Raw genomic sequence first — 20619 nt, 5'->3', positions numbered from 1 at the left:
TCACACGCACACAAATTATTCATGTATATGGGCTACATTACATATGAAACAAACAAGCAAGTAACGCAAGTAGCATCAGTTACTTTGGTTGCTAATAAATCTCTCATTCAGCCCTATTTAAAAACCATCCTGGCCAATGCTGGAAATGTGATGCTATTTAAAGACATTATTTGAATTGGAAGAGACTGATGCTCTGTAAGCGGTTTGCTTATTAGTTTCATGTGTGATGTATCACATATCCTGAAGGGCATTAGTGAAATTGGGCACTGATTTGGCGATTAGGCCTGACTCGCAGTTGGGGTTGAGGTCCAGCCTCTGTGCAGGCCAGTCAAGTTCATCCACACCGTTACAAAACCCTTTCTTCATAGACTCAGTGTGTGCCCGAGGACATTGTCATGTTGAAATAGGAATGGGCCTTCCCCAAACTGTTGGGGAGGCACAGAACAGGGTTCGTGCGGTCATGAAAAACCTGGAAAAGTCATTGAAATTTAAAATGCAATTTCCAGGCCCTGGAAAAGTTATGGAAAATAATATTTTTTGAAATGTTTTGGAAAAGTAATGGAAATATAGCTAAAGTTGCATCAAATACAATTGATAATTAATCAATCATAAAAATAGTATGTATAGTAATAAAACGTAAATTGGCACGTAACCTTCGCGGTATTTTGGTGGTGTGAGAAGTTAATTCGGTCTGGCTCAGTCTGTTCACAGGCACGCCCAACAGGCACGCTTCTGCTAATGTAGCAGTTAGTAAACGTAGGCCCTACTGACTCGTGCCCTACTGTGCCAACAATATGCCAGGGAAGTGCAGCTTCAATAATATATCAGGGCTCGAAATTAACTTTTTTACTTGGTAGCACTGGTGCTCCCAATTTCAAAAAGTTAGGAGCACCCACCAAAATGTAAGGAGCACCAACAATATATGCAATAGATTTTTAATTGATAAAAAACGACAATATAACAGTACGGTTTACAAGTAACAGTTAAACTGTCACGCCTAAAATGTGTCGACTCTTAAAGGAATTGCGTGTTATGCATTCAAACGACAAAGCGCTTCTCGTCACATTAATACCGCTAATTAAATCAACCGCCAGTAAACTGCATCGGAGAAATTAGCTGTTTCAACCGGGTCGCTACACAAAACACTACGTTAATGTTTAAAAAAAAATGCCGCAATCGTTCGCTTCAACTTTTCAGCTTTCGATAACGCTAAAAAATTGAACATAAACTTTTGTCTTCAGGTAACATAAGTAAACGCATTAGCTCTCTGTGTCGCGTGACAGTGGAGTGCTGTAAAAGGGAGTGATTGAAGGCTAATATTAACCAATTTAAAATCAGCATTAAAGGTAAGAATGTCAAGCTCACGATTGATTAGAAGGGTCACCGTCAGCTCACAAGGCACATACTGTGTACTAACTAGCGAATGTACAGAGGAAGAGACGTTCGACTGAAAAAAGAAAAAAAAAAAGGTTGCACCAGAACAATTATTTGCACTCGCACAAATGCTCCCAATTATATTTCGAAGTCGCACAGATTAAATTTCGGGAGCATATGCGACCAAAATGGTCGCAATTTCGAGCCCTGTTTGAGACATTGACTAAAATGTTAAACTATTCGAATTAAAATATGAAAGAACGTATCTAAGTGTGTCTGTCTGGTGTTTATTTGTTTTAGAGAGGCACCATATGTTTCAGATGCAGACCTAATTTTACTTAGTGTTACAATAAATAATTTTAAATCGTCCCGCTGAGATAAAGTCATTTGTTTTGGTCATGGAAATTCAGTTAAAGGTTGTGGAGAAGTCATGGAAAAGTCATTGAAAATCATTGGTGAAAAAGTGTATGAACCCTGACAGAATCATCTAGAATGTGATTGAATGCTGTAGCAGTAAGTATTGCATTCACTAGAACAAACGGGCCCAGCCCAAACTATGAAAAACAGACCCTGACCAAGGGGTGTCCAGGTACTTTTGGTCATATAGTGTATCAGTCAGTAGTACCATAAGTGTGGATTGGGGTGATTTTCCTCTGTTAACCTGCTTTAACACCCACTCCCTTTCAGAAATCCACGCTTGTTGACATTCCCATGCTCCAGTTCAGCTATGCCTTCATCCAAGGGTAAGATACCGCTGTCCGCAGTAATGCATTTTCTAATACCTACAGCCTACAAGCACTGGGTAAGGTGCTCTTGGTGTAATTTGGTGGTTTTTCATTGCAGAGCACCTTACCCAGAATCTGACGGAATAAAGTACAGAAGTGCAAATGGGTTAATAAAAGTATTGGTAACTGCAGAAAAGGATCAACAAAGTTTACAGTATATACTGTGTAGTACAAGTGAATGTTTGGTTAACAGCATAATGGCACATAAAGCTGTGCGCAATTGTACAGTTTTCATAAGTGTGTGGTTTGTCGTGGTTTGTGCCCTCTTTCCCAGCCTGGCTGTACAGAGCCTCCAGGAGAACATCACTCCCATTCTGAATTTACTGAAGGAATCGGTACAGCTGAACCTGGCCCCACCTGGACACTTCCTGCTGCTAGGGTGAGTGATTTGTGCTGTCTGTCAATACTGCCTATTCGAGAGTATAAACGGTGCACAGTGCGCAGTGCATGCTCTACTAGTTCTGTTTGGTTATACTTCCGGCTAGAAAATTCTGAAGGAGATCAAAATCCATTGTAAATTTTAAACTACTATTGCCTGACCTTACCCTGCTCTGCAGTGGAACAGTGCACATAGTGCATTATGAATTAAAGCTTTCTGTCCAGGCCTTATTCTGGGGGGAGTATAAATATGTAGTGCTTAATCGATTATTACTGTCTGTCTGTTTCTTCTAATAGACTTTCATCATCTGTACCACTTTATTGATTATTAAAATAGTTCAGAATTGAGTGAAAACAATGGTGCCTTTCCTTTTGTCATCCTTTTTGGTATTTTTGAAAAACTACCTTTTCTGAGAGTTGACTTTGGTTTCTCCATCAGGATTCTCAATGATTTTGTAAACAGAGTTCCCAATCTGGACAACAAGAGAGACACAAAAGACATTCAGGTAGGATTAACAGTATGAGAAAGGTGCATTGTGGGATGCAACATTCCAATTCCATTTTTAAGCATCTAGGAGTATTACACAAGGAGCCATGTTCAGGGTCGTGGTAGGTGGCACACCTTCATTATGTATTCCATCCTCAGCCACCTGATTTTGTTTAGCACTAGCAGAATTTGGGAGGAACCAGGGGAGAGGATGACGGCAGATGGAGAAATAATTTGACAGAGACGGGAATGCACTTTTCAACCAACTTTAATACAAATTCAGGCAAAGACAGCACGGTAAAGTTTCAAAGTTGCCCTCAGAATGCTAATCATCTCAAAAATATCACAAGAAACAAAAGGGTATTATAGGAAGTCTCTAAACTGATAATATTTAAGTTCTGTTACTCTTGATAAGTCAGGATAGCATCAATTTAATATTTTAATTCTGGTTGGACCAAAATTCATTAAGTTCGGTTGCTGGACAAATATGCAAAATACTTGATGTTGACCTATTTAAAGCATCTTGTTGGGTAAATCATTGTCCTCTCCACCAGCCTGTTGGTTGTGTTATCTCCGTCCACTCATACTCCCTCCTCTCCCTGTTTCCAGAGGGGTGGAACATATGGCACGAAAACAACCACAGCACACAGGGGCCCCTTGATATATGATGGAAAGGGATGAAACTGGGGAGAGGGAAGAAAGCATTTTCATAGACCTGCAAAAAAACCCAATAAATACAATGAAAACGAACTAGCAAACAACTACAGTGCATTAATAGTGTTTAATGATCTGTATATGGGTGTGTGTTAGTATTCATATAGATGTCTGTAAATATGAGGTAGAGTGATAGCTTGTTGATAGATTATGTCTCTCCTGTTACTGTGCCTGTGTGTGAAGGAATGTATGGAATCCACCAACCCTGCAAGGAGCAGAGCTGATTTAGAGAGATGCACATCAGAGTGACAATAAATCCTTTTTTTGGCACACAAAATTTCCTGTTAGTTATTGCATTCACGCCGCAAGTGCTCTTATACAGAGTGCCTTACTGAAGTGGAGAACATCATCAGTCTTAGGAATACAGTGATATAACCAAGATGGCTTGAAGTTCAGTGCAAGTGCATGCATATTAATCAAGTATTTATGTGAGCAATAATGAATGATTGATATGTATCAAATACACACACTAAAAGATGGTTAGTACAAATACCTTTGTGCGATTGATAGAGTAGAAAAGGGGCAATGCAAGTCGCCATTTTAGTCATAGGGAAAAATCATTTTGTCATTGGGTGGTTGTCTCTGTGGCTGGCTACAGGAGGTGACCCAGCGGGTGCTGGAGATGGTGGGTGGAGTGGCAGGCTCCTCCCTGGAGCAGACCAGCTGGCTCAGCCGCAGCCTGGAGGTCAAGCATCAGCCACAAGTTTGTCTGGAGCAGGACGACCCGGAGGACGCCGACCTTTGCGGTAACTATGAAAGCCGCAATTTACACAACCTGCCAATTGTGAGTTTAACACCACATTAGGGTTCAGGAACTGGGGTGGAACCTCAGTGGTTATAGGGTTAAATTCCAGGCAGAGGCACTGCTGTTGCACCTTTAACTGAATTTTCTCTGTGAAATATATACAGCTTCTGGATAAGGACAGGTGCTAATCCCATAAATAAGACAGATATTCAATATTGTAGCACGTGTGATGTCATTTTGTCTCCTCCTTTGTAGACGCGGATGCTCAGGCCAGCGCCATGGTCTCATCTTCCGCCCCATCTGTCTATAGTGTTCAGGCTCTCACCCTGTTGGCTGAGGTAGGAACAGCTCCACGGGCTCTGTTCACACTGTTACCAGTTGGTTGCTTCATGTCTTCCTTCTGCTTCTACCTAACTAGAGTGTATTCCTATTGGCTGATCCAAAGTGTCGGTCCAATAGGAGTATATTTGGAGCCATTTTTATAAAGAAGTGAATGTTTATTTTTGTGGCACAGGTACCCAAGCAGGCTTACCCGTGATGCCTAATGTCCTGCTCAGTCACAGTAGAATGACACAAATGGAACAGTGAAGTGGTGGCGTGGGGTGCTTCAAATTTGTTGATTATGTGTTCCTGTTGGGTTTGCATTGGAAGGCTTATTTGCTTAAAGGAACACTATGCAGGATTTTTACCATGAAAATTTTATAAAATAACCACGCTAAGGCTTATCTATGATTCACTGGCAATCTCTATCTTTATTTTCTTTTGCCATAATCTTGCACCTTTACCTGTGTTTGTTATTCTAAAATGTGTTTGGGATGTTTCTGGGCATGGTGCTGTTTTTTGTGTGGGGACGGGTGGGTGTGGCAACAAAGCCTGTGGTTTGGAATTAGATTACGGAGTGTTTGTTGCCAGCTAGCTGGCCACTGCAATGGCCCATCAGCTAAAGTTTGCCAAGGAGATGAAAAGCAACATGGAGTTGGCTTGTTTTCTGTTGGATCTGTAAGTAACGTTACGTCTAGCTATCCTGCTAGGGTTGCCAGATGTCCGGTTTTTGATCGGAATGTCCAGTTTTCAAATTATTTGTACATGTCCAATTTGTGGCCCCAGCCAAAATATGTAACGTATGGCCTGTGTAATTGAGGGGAGAAATTTACCGCTAGTTTTTAATGGTTTCGCGTGACTCAGTCAGGCACTCGGGGCTGAGTGGGGGGGGGGGTTGAAGATGGAGCAGATTGTAAACACAGGCTTAAAAGTCCTGCATAGTATTCCTTTAAGCAATGCTTCTTCAAAGAAAAGCCCTGCTTAGAAACTAAAAATAAAAAGAATGGTTTGTGAAATATATGCATAACAAGAGTGTCTTTGATGAAGACATTTCTATGCAAAGAGTGACGTGAATGTAAGCAACAATGTGATGTTGCTGTGTTGAAATAATGGGGCAGTTGTGTGTTTGTGTGTGAGTTTGTGTAAATATGCGTGTTCATGTGTGTCTGTGTGTGCTGAGGTGCCATTGCATGTATATGCGTGTGTGTGTGTGTGTGTGTGTGTGCGTGGGCACAAATGTGCACAGTATGTAAATGCTGAAAGGTTCCTGCTCTGCCACAGGTGCTGGCTCCTCTGCTGGACATGGTGTACCGCAGCGATGAGAAGGAGAAAGCTGTTCCACTTATCTCCCGCCTCATGTACTACGTCTTTCCATACCTGAAAAACCACAGGTAACCACAGAGACCAGACAGGCCCTTCTTACAATACAAACACACACACCCAGCCCATCCTGATTCCTGTCCTGCTTTTTGTCTTTATTTTTGTCTTATACAATGCCTTGGCTGAATACTCAATTCTTATTGGCTGGGAAGTGTGAATTATTTTCCCATAAACACCTGGGTATGAAGTAGTACCGGCAAAAACTTGATTCTAAATGGTTCTAATGGCTCTAAATTAATGTGCGCCAATGGTCTGAATCGATGAAACAAACATTTTGTCGTAAATTGCTAGCAAGCCAACTGTTTATCATATTAGTTTAGTTTATTTGACAAAATTAAAACACATGAAACAAAAAACCTGCATGTGAAGAAATTGTCATGGATAATATGAAAAAGTCCTGGACTTATTTCGATCGTGGTCCTTGATTTCCAGATCACGTCTCACATTAGGGATATGTCCAGCCATTGTTGACTCAAGCATATTCAGCCTGGCAGAATGACTGTATACAGTCAACCATACATCAAGCTATAAGCTTGACTAGCTACTCTCTATAGAGTAGAGGAAACTTGTTAAGTCCCCCCCCAAAAAAAAAAAATTGTACTGGAAAATAAAAGGTTCTCTGTGGAATTTTGAAAGCATTCCACTTGCCTGAACATGTTCTGATTTTGCCTATTAACCAATCATTTTACTACGTATCGTACCAACAGGCCCACCTTTTATGTCGTTGAAACAGGGGGAGGGACACACCCTCTTCTCCTGGCCTTTGCATATTTAATAATCAGGGGAGGATATCAGGAATACTAATTTCTTTCACTTTTATATATTATTGTTATAATCTCCAATACCCTAACCCTAACACTTTTTAACCCTCTCCTGGTGAGCATTATAGTAACAGTAAATATAAAGGATTTAGAGATATTTTTGAGATATGGCCTGACCCAGACTCATAGTGCTCGTAGGTGTAAGCAAACACTCACGCATGCACACACACGTTTACACCCCCTCCCAGTTCCTGCTGTGTCTTTAGGCCACTCTGACCTAGCCCTTTGACATTTCCTTGGGTTTACAATACCAATTGAGCATCATTTGAATGCCACAGTATACCTCAGCATTGTTGCTGATCGTGTGCATCCCTCTATAACACCAGTCTACCCTTTTTCAAAAGAACCGTTCCAGCAGGATAATTCACCATCTCACAAAGCACACATCATCACAAGCTGTTTCCACAAACATGACAGTGGCTACAGTTGACATCAATGATATCAATCACCAGATATCAATCTTTTGGAATGAGGTGGAATGGGAGATTCGCAACATGAAAGTGTAGCCAGAAAACCTGCAGGAATTGCATGATGCTGTCAGGTTATCTTGGACAAGAATATATAAGGAATGTTTCCGGAACCTTGTAGAATCCAATGCCACAAAGAATTCAGGCTGTTCTGGAGGCAAAATAGGGTCCTACCCTGTACTAGATAGGTGTACCTAATAAAGTGGCCCCTGTGTATATGTATTGTCTATCGTGGCCATTTAATATTTTTACTCTATACCTATTATCATTGCATTTGCATTTATTTTCTTGTTATGAGTCCAAAATGCTGTCCTGTGTTTTTGGGGTGTACAGCGCCTACAACACGCCCAGCTTCTGTGCTGGGGCGCAGCTCCTGAGCAGCCTCAGTGGATACGCCTACACCAAGCGAGCCTGGAAGAAGGAGGCCTTTGACCTCTACGTGGACCCGCTGTTCTTTCACATGGACCCAGCCTGCGCTACTCAGTAAGACCTGCAGGGGGAAGGTCTTCTCACTGCCCTATTTATTTATTTATTTATTTATTATTTCTATGAATAATGGAAGTAATAATTCATTGTAATTACTAATTCTCGTAATGATATTACCATCACATGTATTATAGATTAAATTCCAATAAATTGCTAAATTATACATACTAGGTCTGTTGTTATTAGTATTACTTTATTTCTGTTATTATCAGTACCATTTTAGTAAATTTATTGATATAATCAATTAATATAATTGTTATTATGTAATGTTGCTGGTTCCCCCAAGTTTAGGAGACCCTGTGTGCCAGTAGGTCTGTTGCAGTGCTCAGGTGTGCAGCAGGGCAGATTCCCCTGAGGCTTTATTCCGGAAGGTTCCACCTCTTTTCTGTCATCAAACCAGCACTCTTACGGAATGCTTTTCTCCCCACTGCACTCTGAAGGGCTGTCTCTCACCATATTCTCCTTCCTCCGCTTTCAGCTGGCGCTCCATCATCGACCACCTGCTGACCCACGAGAAAACCATGTTTAAGGACCTGATGAGTGAGTGGTCTATCATTATTATTATTATATTATTATTATTATTATTATTATTATTATTAGTAGTAGTAGTAGTAGTGGAACCAGCCGCAATAGTAGTACTCTTTATTCATTTATGTATGTAGCATTATTTTCATTCAAAGTGTGCCAATTAAAATGGCATTACTGGCATTAATTGTATACAGTATAGGTTCAATTTATTGTTTAGGCCCCATTAAGTAAATGAAGAAGAATTCATAAAAACGGATTTAATAAAATAGAATCTAATAAACCTCTGGTGCTGTTGCTTGAGTTCAGTTCCCAATTCAATAATTGCCTTTGAGATCCATACAGTATGATATGCTTTGAAAAAGCAAAATGCTTATTGTGTATATGATATGTGTAGATAATGCTTCATGGGAGAAGCCTGAAATCTCTCTGTCTGTGTGCTTCTGTCAGGCATGCAGAGCAGCGCGTTGAAGGTGTCCCCAAACTGCGAGCAGAAGGCCATGCTGCTGAAGCGCCAGGCCTTCGCCATGTTCAGCGGAGAGCTGGACCAATATCACCTCTACCTGCCGCTTATTCAAGGTGAAGGCCTGTCACAGTACCACCTCTGACTTGCGCTTATCCACTTATACTGATGTAGGTAGGTAGGTAAGTAGGTAGGTAGGTAGGTAGGTAGGGGTGCCACAAGGGATTTTGGGCCCCATGAAAAAATCTCACTTTGGGCCCCACCAACCCAGAAAAAGCCTAGGTTCTAATATTTTTTGAGGGCCACTGTCAAGCAGGGCCTTTGGAATCATCTAAACTCCCCCCCCCCCCATATGGCACCCCTGGCTATAGGCAGTACTAAGGGTAAAGCATTGCTCTCCACTCCCACAGTCGGTCACATGCTTTCTATTTTTTATTTTTTAACTTAGAATAAAGTTTTGACTATAAGTTTAGAAAGTTAGACTATAACATATTATCAAAATAACTTAATTTGCATATTTTTGAAACTTAGTGAACTTTTTTATTATCATTTACCTTTTTATTTATACAGCGGAACTGTTTATGTATGCCATTAAGCTCATGGAACTCATTCCCTAATGCATCTCACCAGATTTCAATATTGCATAACTGGTTGTTTCAATGATACCATACTTATCATGTCTTAATCTACACAAATCATACGCCCCACACAAGCTCTGCCAACTGGTCACCCAATTCAAAAGGACAAGGGCAGTGTGTCATGTGACCAGTACTGACATTTTAACCCATGCTGGAAGGACAGGTGACAAATACTATTCCTGGAGCAGGAAAGCAAGTGCAGACAGAGATAACAACCAGTTGTTCATGCCAAGCATGCAACAGTGTGTGATATATTGTTATTGTACATTTTGCCTTCTTCCAGGGTGATATTCTAACTCACTTTCACATCATACACACTAAACAAGACCAGAAAGAAATAAAGAAAGAAAGATGAATTAAATGGAATGAAAGGGAGCTGCAGGGTCTTTGCCCTGATGAGATCCTGTTGCAGTGAGTGGTTGTGCTCCATGTGCTGGTCTCCAGAGCCAGTGCAGATTCATAAGGACATGATTGATCATGACTTCACTCAGGATGAGAGGCAGTCAGTTGGCAAGACTGCACACTAGCACTTTCTCTGGTCAGTTGCGCACCTGTAGTCTTCCTGCATCAGCTGTACATGAAATGTAGTCAGATCCACTGATGCAATGCCTGCATTGCTCAGCTAGTGGACTGCAGAGAGTGCATGCTTGTCTGCACCATCCTGAATTCATAGAACCAGGCCTAGAAATGAAATTGGACACCGTCTAAGCAGATATAGTACCCCATCAGCGTTATGTGTTGAACATCAATGGCTTTTTGTTCTTATTTTATTTTTCTGTCCTCCTTATCTCCCCTTTCTTTTGTTTGACCTTGCTACCTCTTCTTTGGCTCTGTGAAGTGTTTATGCTTCTCTAACAAACAGAACTGTCTGCCCTCTTTAACGGAAGGATAGCTTGTCTTGTTCCCTATACTTGTACCGGTTTGATTTATCAGTCTGTTCCAAAACCATGCATTGTGTTGATCACTCACTATTTGATAGAAGTATCATCGCAGGATTTTTTTTACTGCTTCTGGTTGAAAAATCTGGCCAGTGTAGACGTTTTTTAAAGGACTTCTGGGGAGAAAATAGACTCCACTATTCTCATTGATCACTTATAGGTCTCCCTTAGCTGTCTCTTGCCTGTAGAGAATATCAGCTCCTTCATGCATCTTCTTTCCCCTTTGCTTAGCTAATTTCTTAATAACTGAAAGCACCATTGTCTTCTTGAAAGGTCAACAGATGACTTGGGTCACAGTATTTCATATTTGTGCACAAAAAAAATGAAAAAATTCAAAATTTTAAGCTGGGTTTAACGAGCATGATGGCGTCCATCATAACTATATTGATTGGGTCCCTGTTTAAGTCTTTTATTTAATACTGTTTAACTGATTCCTTCGCTCCCCTCCCCTTCAGAGCGTCTGACGGAAAACCTGCGCATGGGACAGACGCCCTCAGTGATGGCCCAGATGTTTCTCACATTTCGGGTGCTCCTGTTGAAGATCTCTCCCCAGCACCTCACCTCCCTGTGGCCCATCATGGTCACAGAGCTGGTGAGGCCATCCCATATGCTTTCTCTGTTTCTGCTTATACAAAATCATAATAACAAAGATAGAGAGGCATTTCAAGGGCAATGCCTTGGAACTCACATGAAACTCCCTTGCAACCTAAGCAACAATTAGAATAAATAACTAGTGGTGTGTCGTTCGTGAGCGATTCGTTCAAAAGAACAAATCTTTCGGGTGAACAAACTGAACTGAATCACTTCCTGAAATGATCCGTTTATTTCTCAGTCAGTTCAGTTGAGCTCTCAGTCAGTCGTGAGCGAACGTGATTTGTTCACAGGGATACACTGAACGGTGCATGTTCAGTGATTCGTTCACTGAACGTGCACAGTGAACGTGAGCCCTGAGTGATAGACAGTCGCTGAGTCGCTCAAGCCCGCTTCTCTCCCTCTCATGTCTCGAAGTCTCGAAGTAGGAAGTAGTACCAAATATTTTATTTAATAATTAGGTGTTGCGAAAATATATACGTGTTGTACATAATAGCTTTGTTATAACAGCTTTCAGTTTGCAAACGGTATCTTTATCCAACTAAATTCTTAGCTCACTGGCTTATCCTTCATGAATGACCGTTCTCAGTTCACTAATTAGTGAGCTGAACTGAACTGAACGTTCGGCCGTGTTTCAGTTCAGTGAGTGGGACTACGTAGTCAGAGCTCTGGTCAAGCACTGAACGATTCGGTGAACAAGTCTTTTGAACGAATCTTTTTAATTAACTTATTCTAATGATTCAGTGCACTGAAAAGAACTGCTTTGCCCATTGCTATAAATAACTCCCAAAGCTGATTCCCACTCAGTTTTTCACAACTCTGCTCATTTCATGTTTCCATACTTTTTTTTTGCAAGTCACTTTTTTTTTAAAAAGTATCTACTTTGTTCACATCAGAGGTCATTTTAAAACAATCGATTAGAGACAGATTTATTTCAGCTTTAATTCACTATATCAGAATCCCATACAAAAACAATTTGCATCCAGAATGTGTAAATTTGGCTACACAGTAGGCCAGTGACCCCAAGCATACCTCAATCAACCATGAGAGATTTACTGGGAAGAAAGGTAATGGTTTTGGAATGACTGTCACAATCCCCAATCTTGACCATAACTGAAAATCTGTGAGGGGGTCTCAAACATGCAGTGCATGCAAGGAAGCCTACAAATATTTCTGAGCTCATAAAGTTCTGCCAGAAAGAATGGGGGGATCATTCCAAAGCCTGGAATAGAAAGACTTGGGTGGCTACAGGAAATGTTTGGAAGCTGTTATAGAACTACCAACTGAAGTGTTACTACGTACTGACTGACAGGGTGCCAAAATTGTTTGCATACTGTTTATTGGTTTATTGTGGCATGATTATATTTGTTTCCTTTGTATATTATTAGATCCGTGTGTTTGTCCGACTGGAAAAGGTTTTGCTGGAAGACAAAGAGGTCCCAAAGTGAGTTTACCATCCCTACCAGTACTGTAATATCCCTCTATTAGTACTGTAACTGTCCCAGTCAGTCCAGATGTTAATTTCTTTACAAATATATATAGTCGTACTGTCTAAATGTCAGAGGCCACCCTTTCTTTTATTTACTTTCCAGTGAAAACAGCTATTGAGTGCAATAATATATATATATATATACACACACACACACACATATATATATATATATATATACACTTATATATAAAAAATATGAGATGGTATGTTTGTCCCTTCAATCAGGCAATCTCTGCATTTACATTGGTTTGTGAACATCTCGGCCTGTTCAGCCAAAAGGGGTGTGCACGCTGTGGTGGCCGAAGTCAATGTGGAGTTTTATTTTCTCCACAAGCATGTCATTTTGCATCATTTATTTCACGTGAAAGTTCTTTTCTGAAGAAATTACTCTCCCACCTTTATGCAGTCCACGCCTTAAATGCCTCTCGCCCACTCACTCATTCCTTCTTTACCTAGGACCCTCAGTAAGGGGGGCGGGGCACGAGCAGGCCAGCAGAGGAACGGGCTGGTGGTGTTCACTCAGAACGAGCTGGACATGTACTTGTCGGCCTGCAAGTTCCTGGACACGGCGCTGTCCTTCCCGCCCGACAGGATGCCCCTGTTCCAGATGTGAGTGCTGAACATAGTGCTATGCCATAGTGTTGAACACAGCCACCCACCAGGTCTGCAGAATCCCTTTTTGGCCTTCGAACGTGGGCCGAAAACCCACCTCTTTATCCCCGAGCATCCCATGCCACAAGCCAGTCCTGTTCACTGTAGCCTTCAAACTCAAATTCTACAGTTGCAGTGAAATGTTTAGCAATTATTTATTTATTATTCATGTCATTTATTGTTCTGTTTTATATAATCTGTAGTAATGGCATAATGTTGTGTATGTGCACTTTAATATCATTTGCCTTACAGTGCTTGTATAGTGAATCTGTTCAGATTAACTCTAGTCTTTCACATGATCTTCTCTGAACTAGTTTTCATGGTTATTAGGGGACCAAGCAGCATAGCTGCTAAAACTGTATTATTATTATTATTATTATTATTATTATTATTATTATTATTATTCTGGCCTAAAAGTATCTAGATCTCAGAAACAGTAAGGTGTAGAACTACTAAATTTGGCTGACAATTTGCAAATGTCACCCACTACTCAGTTGCAAAAATCAATCCACCTTGACCACATGGTGGTACTATTTGGTGGTGTTTCATGTTTTGGTCTGCATCTCAAGAACTGTAAGGCCAAGCGACATGATCTTTCTTTGGCACGTTCCTTGAGTCGTTCAGAATCCAACAAATGCTCTGTTTATGATTTCTGCCAAATTAGATTTTTCACAATTTACCAATTGTGATGAAAAGTTATTAAAATATATTTTTTTACAAAATGTTTCACCATACTGCTCTCACAGAGTTTGTGGCGAATGCACGTAAACAGGAAGTGACGCATTACTGAATGCTGCATGCAAATGAGCTGAAGCTTTCACATATGTATTTCACTCATGGCCTCAAGGGATTTTAAGTACAACTGTTTACGCTCTATAGCACCACCTTCAGCCATGTTTTGTGCATTTTTGGCCATAACTTTAACTTAAATTAAAAATGTGGTGTTTACATTCAGTAAAGAAGGCTGAATTTGATTTAGACATTCCTGCCATGGTATTTTCCATCATTTAAATAATTGCATTCCACGGCCAAAATGAACTCCTTCGAGACTGATGGGCCAATGCTCAGGAAACAGGATTCTGAACCTATGGAGTATGCTGATGGCCACAACGCACTTCAAATTTTGTGGTGAATAGGAGTAAAACAGATGTAATGCACAATGTCTGAATACCACATGCTGGATGAAACGTGTACTGTATTTCTAGTTTGTCTGAAGTCCAAAAAGCTGAGTTTTGAGTACAAATAGATGTGCTTTATAGAGCCACTATCAGGTGAAGCAAGTATTTTTCATAATTTTGACTACTTGGCCTTCATTCAATCCATTCCAAGATTCAACAGAGTCAGGTGTTTTGTGCCATTAATTACATCCTGGCAAATGATACTTAAGACTGTGCAGTTGTGCACCATTTGCCCAGTGCTGCTTTAACTTGTTGATTGCCCCTTTCAGCTAGATTTTGCACTTGATGTTATGTGCTTGAAAGTCACGTAGACCAAGGGTATCTACCACATGAATAAAATGTAATCCATTGTGTGTGTGTGTGTGTGTGTGTGTGCACAGGTATCGCTGGGCATTTGTTCCTGAGGTAGATGTGGACAGCTACAGTGGGCCAGGGAACAGCATCATGGAAGGAGAGCTGGAATGCCGGCCCCATATCATTAGGGTGATGGAGGGACTGCGTTACAGGTTTGGGGTAAGAATGAGCATCACACCTCACAAAATAGACCCTCTTAAAATACAGTGCCACTCACTGCTAACATTACACATTACAGTATTATTAGCTACCGTTACACTTGTGTAGAACTACATGAGCACTAGCACATACCCCTGCAACCCCCATTGTGTGTGTGTGTGTGTTGGGGGGGGGGGCATGCACAGTGGGCCCCACCCTAGTCTGATTTTTATTTGACTGAACAAGGCAAGGTTCGACTGTAGTGTTCATAGAAAAGCAAGTGGCCCCTTCTGGCTTCAAGGCCCCTACTGGCCACCACCACCCTGAGAAGCCAAGACCCTACATCATCGTGGGGTCCCCCACCTGTCCATCATGCTACTGTCATTCACGTCTAGTTTAACTCAAATAGAACGTACATCTCTGGGGCTACAGTAACTAATGTAAATGAATGGGTATCACATTCAAAACTTATAGTGTCAAAGGCTTTTACTTTCTTTTATATATCATAACAACAATCTTTATTTTCAAAATAGAGTTACTGCGATATGTACATGAAATAAATGGTATCAAAGTTAACTATCCAGCAGTGTTGCGCTCAATTCACAAATGAACTAATCAATTCCAATTCAACTGAAGTATTGGAACTGGAATTGGAATTTGAAAAAAAAAACTTACAGGAAACAATTAGAATTGAATTGGAATTAAATTCTGTGAAATTCCATTTCTTGTTTTTTTTATTTTTATTTTTTTACCACATCTGAGATTACATGTAATGTTATTATCAATGCTGAATATCATATACTGTTTAAAGTGGCAAGAGCACCATTTACATATTACTTGTAGAAAGGATTTAATCGGACTCCAGGTTTTTGTTACAACACTAACACTCAGTTAACCTCTCCCACTGAAAACCAAGCATTTAGTCAAGGGGGAAAGCAAGCCAATTTCAGCACAGGCTTTTATACTTTATTTTTTCAAGAATATTTACAAATTTCTCGGCCGTTTGTGAATGCAAAATGTATTAAAACAAAATATTCACGGCAAAGAATTCACAAATGTTTTGGAGATGGAGCTTTGAGATTGCTTGGTATCTCCCTAGCTTGATGGTGCAGAGGGATGCTCTGCAGCTAATGATTTTGGTAGGGACAGAGAGAGGACCTTGTGTGTCAGTATCTCCTTGATGTTGTGTCTGTCTCCATCCATGCACCAGTCACGTTTGAATCTTAGGTCCTGGGTGGCAGCCAGCTGAAACCACTCCATATCTTCAAGTTTAGTCTGTTGTTTTTCTATTGAAGATTTCATTGTTTTGACCATTTTGCTTGGTGTCATGCAAGACCGCTGACATATGGAATAACATAAATCCAATTATTCTTTTTCAGCCTGGCATCAATCCTTCCTCAAAAGGTTCCAGTGTCTCGCCAAGCTGTTTATTAGTTTGATTCAATTTCTTGTGAAGGGAACAGGGGCTTGATGCTGTTAAATACTTGTGGGTGGTGGTGGGGGGATCTGAAGAATTAACCTCATCATCTTCTGCTCACTATTCCACCTTGTTGCATTTGTAGCCTGGAGCTTCAGTTGACCCTCAAGGATTTCTGTTGCCTTTGTGATATTGTGGCAAAACGACGTAAGCCTCTTAACTTATGTCATCATGATTTTTCGTGAGCCAGCTTGTTCAAGGGCATCTCACACCAAACTCTGGACAGTATGGATGGGGCATGGGCTTCTGTCAGGTGGCAAATAATCCAGTAAATCAATTATACTGATCTGATGTCTGTAAGGTCCAATTGATGAGTGTCACTGGCTGGTCACAGGGTCAGAGCAGTCCAGCAATTAAATATGTCCAGATTTAGTTGTGTTGTTTCTGGTGAGCATAGGTTCTCCACTAAGATGTCAGGATGCTTTCTCTATAAGGAAAAAAGAAGAAAAATACTTAGGTTTTTGGTTTGGTCAACTGTGATACTGAGTGACTGATTCACATGTAGGCCAACTGTTGGCTCCAAGGTTATTGGTACCCTTGATAAAGATGAACAAAAAAGTTTTCACAGAATAAAGACAGATTATGTTTATTCTGATAAACTTTTTGTAAGAAAAACGTTTTTTCCACTCTAATACCCACAAAATTAGAATTCTTAGAATGGTCACTTTCTAGGGTTGCATGCATAGAATTATGAATGAATAAAAAATGAATTGAATCTGAGAATTTATCCTGCTTAATTGTCATACATACATTAACAAAGTACAAACAACTTAATAGAGATATGGAAATTTATGGTAGTCAATTTCTGTAGGTCTATATCTCGCTTTAAAGTCATGGGATGACTGAGGAGTCCATAGTCTAATGTTGAATAACAATCATGAACAGAGAAAATAGTTGTTGGCTCTGGCAAGCCAACTACAAATATTTCTCAGCACTGTAATGTTGCATAATCTGAAAGCCATATTACTTTGCATGTTTGTTCATATATTATGAAATGCCACTGCTGCAATATCTTGATAATATATTTTATTTGTGAATGTGTTCATTAAATATCCACAAGACAGTGATGCTTACGGCTGGGTGTTTGTCAAGGAAGTCACAAGTGTCATGGTTTTTTTTGGCAGTTTCGTGACTTTCCACATTTTCTTGCCATGATTTCCTCCATTTTCTGTGCTTTCCATGATTTTTTCAGTAGTTTTGGATGATAACTGTCAACTTTAACATAGCATGTTGTGTTAGTGTTATTGGTATATGCATTGTCAAATGTATATACCAAATGCAATCACATGTTTGATGGCCCGTCTGCAATGTTGATGCCCAGTGCTCCTTACCGCATTCCAGTAACATTCAGTGACTAAATAGGTCAAAGGCCAAACCTAGTAATGTACAACATGTTGTACCAAAACAAACTTTAAAGAAATAAAAATGGACACAAGGTCACAGTGTTTTTACTTATGCAATTTGAGCATGCTCTATTTCTAACGACATTCTGTTCAGTTACAGGCAAAACAGCATGCTCTTTCTTTCTGCAATTAAATATTAAATGAACCCACAGCCTATCAATATTTTACTTATAGGCTATTTGTTCTTTGCAGTCAGTTACTGGTAGTTCATTTTTTGAAACTTCAAGCAGTTGTTATTGTTGCTACAGTTGTGCTTATTATTTCAATAGCGCATGAGATCTGTTAATTAATTTAATAAATAAACGTTTTTTAAAACTGATTACTTCTGCAGTTTTTCTGTGATATTCAACAACTTTGCTGTGACTACTCTGCGACTTCAGCCAATATTTTCCATGACAAGCACCCAGTCTTAGTGATGATATGTGTGTGTTACCCAGAATTCCAGAATATGTTCTCTCTCATTCCAGGAGCAGAATGGTGCGATCGAAGCAATGAAACCAGAGCGCCTGGAGTTCCCCCTCCTCACTCTGCGCTCAATCTCCTCCATCACCCAGCTGGTGCCCTTCCTTCGGGTGCTTGGCTGCTCTTTCAGGGGCCCTGGAACTGACCCCCAGCCCCACCCCTTGCCTGTGGCTGAATATCCTGCTGCAAACAGCAAAGTCGTCCTAAGGAAGCTGGAGCAGGTCATCGAGGGTGAGTTCCTGGAGTGTATGGACAGCTAGAACTCAGAACACTGGAATGTTTTAACTTATTTGGACAAAATGGTGGGTTTGGCATTGGATGAAGGACACTTGTGTTGAAAAGGAAATGTCAGGGACTGTGCTATCCCTGATAGTTTCATTAGGAAAAATAAAATAGGGATAGGACTGTCATGACATCACCTTACTGCAGGAAAACAGAACCCCCATCAGTCATGGAGTCTAGTCTGTGGGTAACAACCAATAGAACAAAGCTGGTGGTAATTGTTGGATACTTTCCAGCTATATTCCCAGGATCCTTGTGGCTATTAGCAGGTAGTATCCAACATTCTCTATCTGCATTGTACCATTGTTTGTTTCCAACTTACTTAATGATTTGTGGAGAACCTCTCTGTTTTCTACCAGTCATAACCCTGAACTCTGGAATTCCTGGGATCCCTGTGTTTGGATATAATTATTTTTGTTTTTCCCCTGTAGAACTTGTGACTTGTTTGTTTATTGGTAATCTATCTGTGTTTTATGTAATTCTGTTTTATTCCTAGTCACGTACTGTACTGTCAAACTATAAACTCAAACTGGGTGGCAAAATATTTCCCACATCGTCAGATTTTTTAATTTTTTGTACCTCAACTGTTACATCAACTTGGGAATGCTTGTGGAATGTTCCCGTCAGATGTGGAGTACAGAATATCTTTGCATTCCATGTCATTGGTAAACAATTATTTGTTTATTTGAATTGTACAATTTAATGAATGTAAAATTTTCTGTACATTCGCTGTTACACCTTTTACTCTGCTTAACTCTGGTAGGCATGGGTTCTCCTGAAGTGTCAGAGGGAATAGGCCCAACATTTAGAATTGACAAGATTCAGTTTTTCTTCTGTGAAATAGATTAGTTGTTATACTCTGTGCTTATGATGTCACCAGTACCAGTATTAGTGCGGTTATGTTTTTGGTTGGGTGGGGGTAAACTGCACTGGTAATGTACACCACAGTGCTAAATAAACAAAGATGAAACCCTCTTTATACAGTCTATAAAGGTCTGTCAGAATTACAGTATGTGACCTAATGAGGTGGTGGAATTACTGTATTTAATTATATTTCCGTATTGATGGATATCAAGCTTTGTTTTGGAAGATTAAAGACTGAAAACCCTGTTTGTGTGAAATATGATTAATAGTCCCGAACTGTGTCTGTGGTTTTATTACTGGCTAAGTGTGCAATATAGAATAAGCCTTATATGTGACTAGAAACACTACACATTTACCTGCTTTTTTTTTTTTATTCACGGGAACAGTCAATCAAACTTGTGTCTTGTTGGGAATATGTGGTCCATGTCTTAGTGGGTCTTTTTTTTATTCCTTACATAAATGTGTAAATTATGTCAGTGTTTTAAGAAATAAGATTAATTATATGAAATGACATGATTACCTTGCTATTATCATTACCAATTAAATAAACCCTGTAAATAAAGCTGTCACCTGTAAAGAAAAAAATAATAAATGGCACTTGAATCATACCCTGTCTCAGTGTGAATTTATTGGAATAACTGACCAAATTCTGGAGTACTGCATATTCTAGTAGTGTGTAATGCTGTAAGGAGGACTTTACAATGAATTAATTAATGTAGTTAAAGGTTATTATTTAAAAGGCAGTACATCTCCATGTTGACTGTATCTTTGTTTTTTGTTTTTTTGGGTGGGGGTAGCTCCAATGCTCATAACTGCATTTATGATTCAGAACCAAAATAAAAAGTAGGACACAGCAAAACCAGTGCAACATAATTTTCATAAGATATGTTTCAGGCAAAATGGTTAGACAAAAGTCTTCCCCAGATTCCCAAAAACAGTGTATGACAGCCTTCCCTGGATTTCCAAATCAACTGTGCTCAAAGTATCAAAGCCACTTGAAAGGAAACAAACATTTGAAGACGTGCGCACTTTGCATTCACAAATCCTGCTACTGCTATATTGTCTGTAGGTTAATACATGATGGTAAACTGTAAATACTAAAGTTGACTTGCTCATCTGGTAAATAAATCTCTCATAATTGATAGCAGCTTTAGGCCTCATGGACTGGTGAAGCCCATACTGCTCAGCAATGAAAATAAATCCTG

General features: G+C 40.0%; 1 protein-coding gene across 1 annotated transcript in view; it reads left to right on the top strand.

Annotated features, from left to right (window-relative positions):
* dop1b (DOP1 leucine zipper like protein B) overlaps nucleotides 1–20022 on the top strand; it is a 51028-nt gene extending 31006 nt beyond the window's left edge. Inside the window, exons 25-38 of the mRNA XM_035409715.1 lie at nucleotides 2062–2117; nucleotides 2434–2538; nucleotides 2977–3043; nucleotides 4337–4484; nucleotides 4739–4821; nucleotides 6086–6195; nucleotides 7806–7955; nucleotides 8437–8498; nucleotides 8934–9062; nucleotides 10978–11114; nucleotides 12502–12557; nucleotides 13062–13214; nucleotides 14815–14947; nucleotides 18274–20022. Of these exons, the coding sequence (XP_035265606.1) occupies nucleotides 2062–2117; nucleotides 2434–2538; nucleotides 2977–3043; nucleotides 4337–4484; nucleotides 4739–4821; nucleotides 6086–6195; nucleotides 7806–7955; nucleotides 8437–8498; nucleotides 8934–9062; nucleotides 10978–11114; nucleotides 12502–12557; nucleotides 13062–13214; nucleotides 14815–14947; nucleotides 18274–18528 (1644 nt within the window). The 3' untranslated portion in view covers nucleotides 18529–20022. The remainder of the gene's footprint in view (nucleotides 1–2061; nucleotides 2118–2433; nucleotides 2539–2976; nucleotides 3044–4336; nucleotides 4485–4738; nucleotides 4822–6085; nucleotides 6196–7805; nucleotides 7956–8436; nucleotides 8499–8933; nucleotides 9063–10977; nucleotides 11115–12501; nucleotides 12558–13061; nucleotides 13215–14814; nucleotides 14948–18273) is intronic.
* Nucleotides 20023–20619: the final 597 nt, after the last annotated feature.

The sequence above is a fragment of the Anguilla anguilla genome, chromosome 3 (genome assembly GCF_013347855.1).
Source record: "Anguilla anguilla isolate fAngAng1 chromosome 3, fAngAng1.pri, whole genome shotgun sequence".
Lineage (NCBI taxonomy): Eukaryota > Metazoa > Chordata > Actinopteri > Anguilliformes > Anguillidae > Anguilla > Anguilla anguilla.
This window is presented reverse-complemented; position numbering and strand designations above follow the sequence as displayed.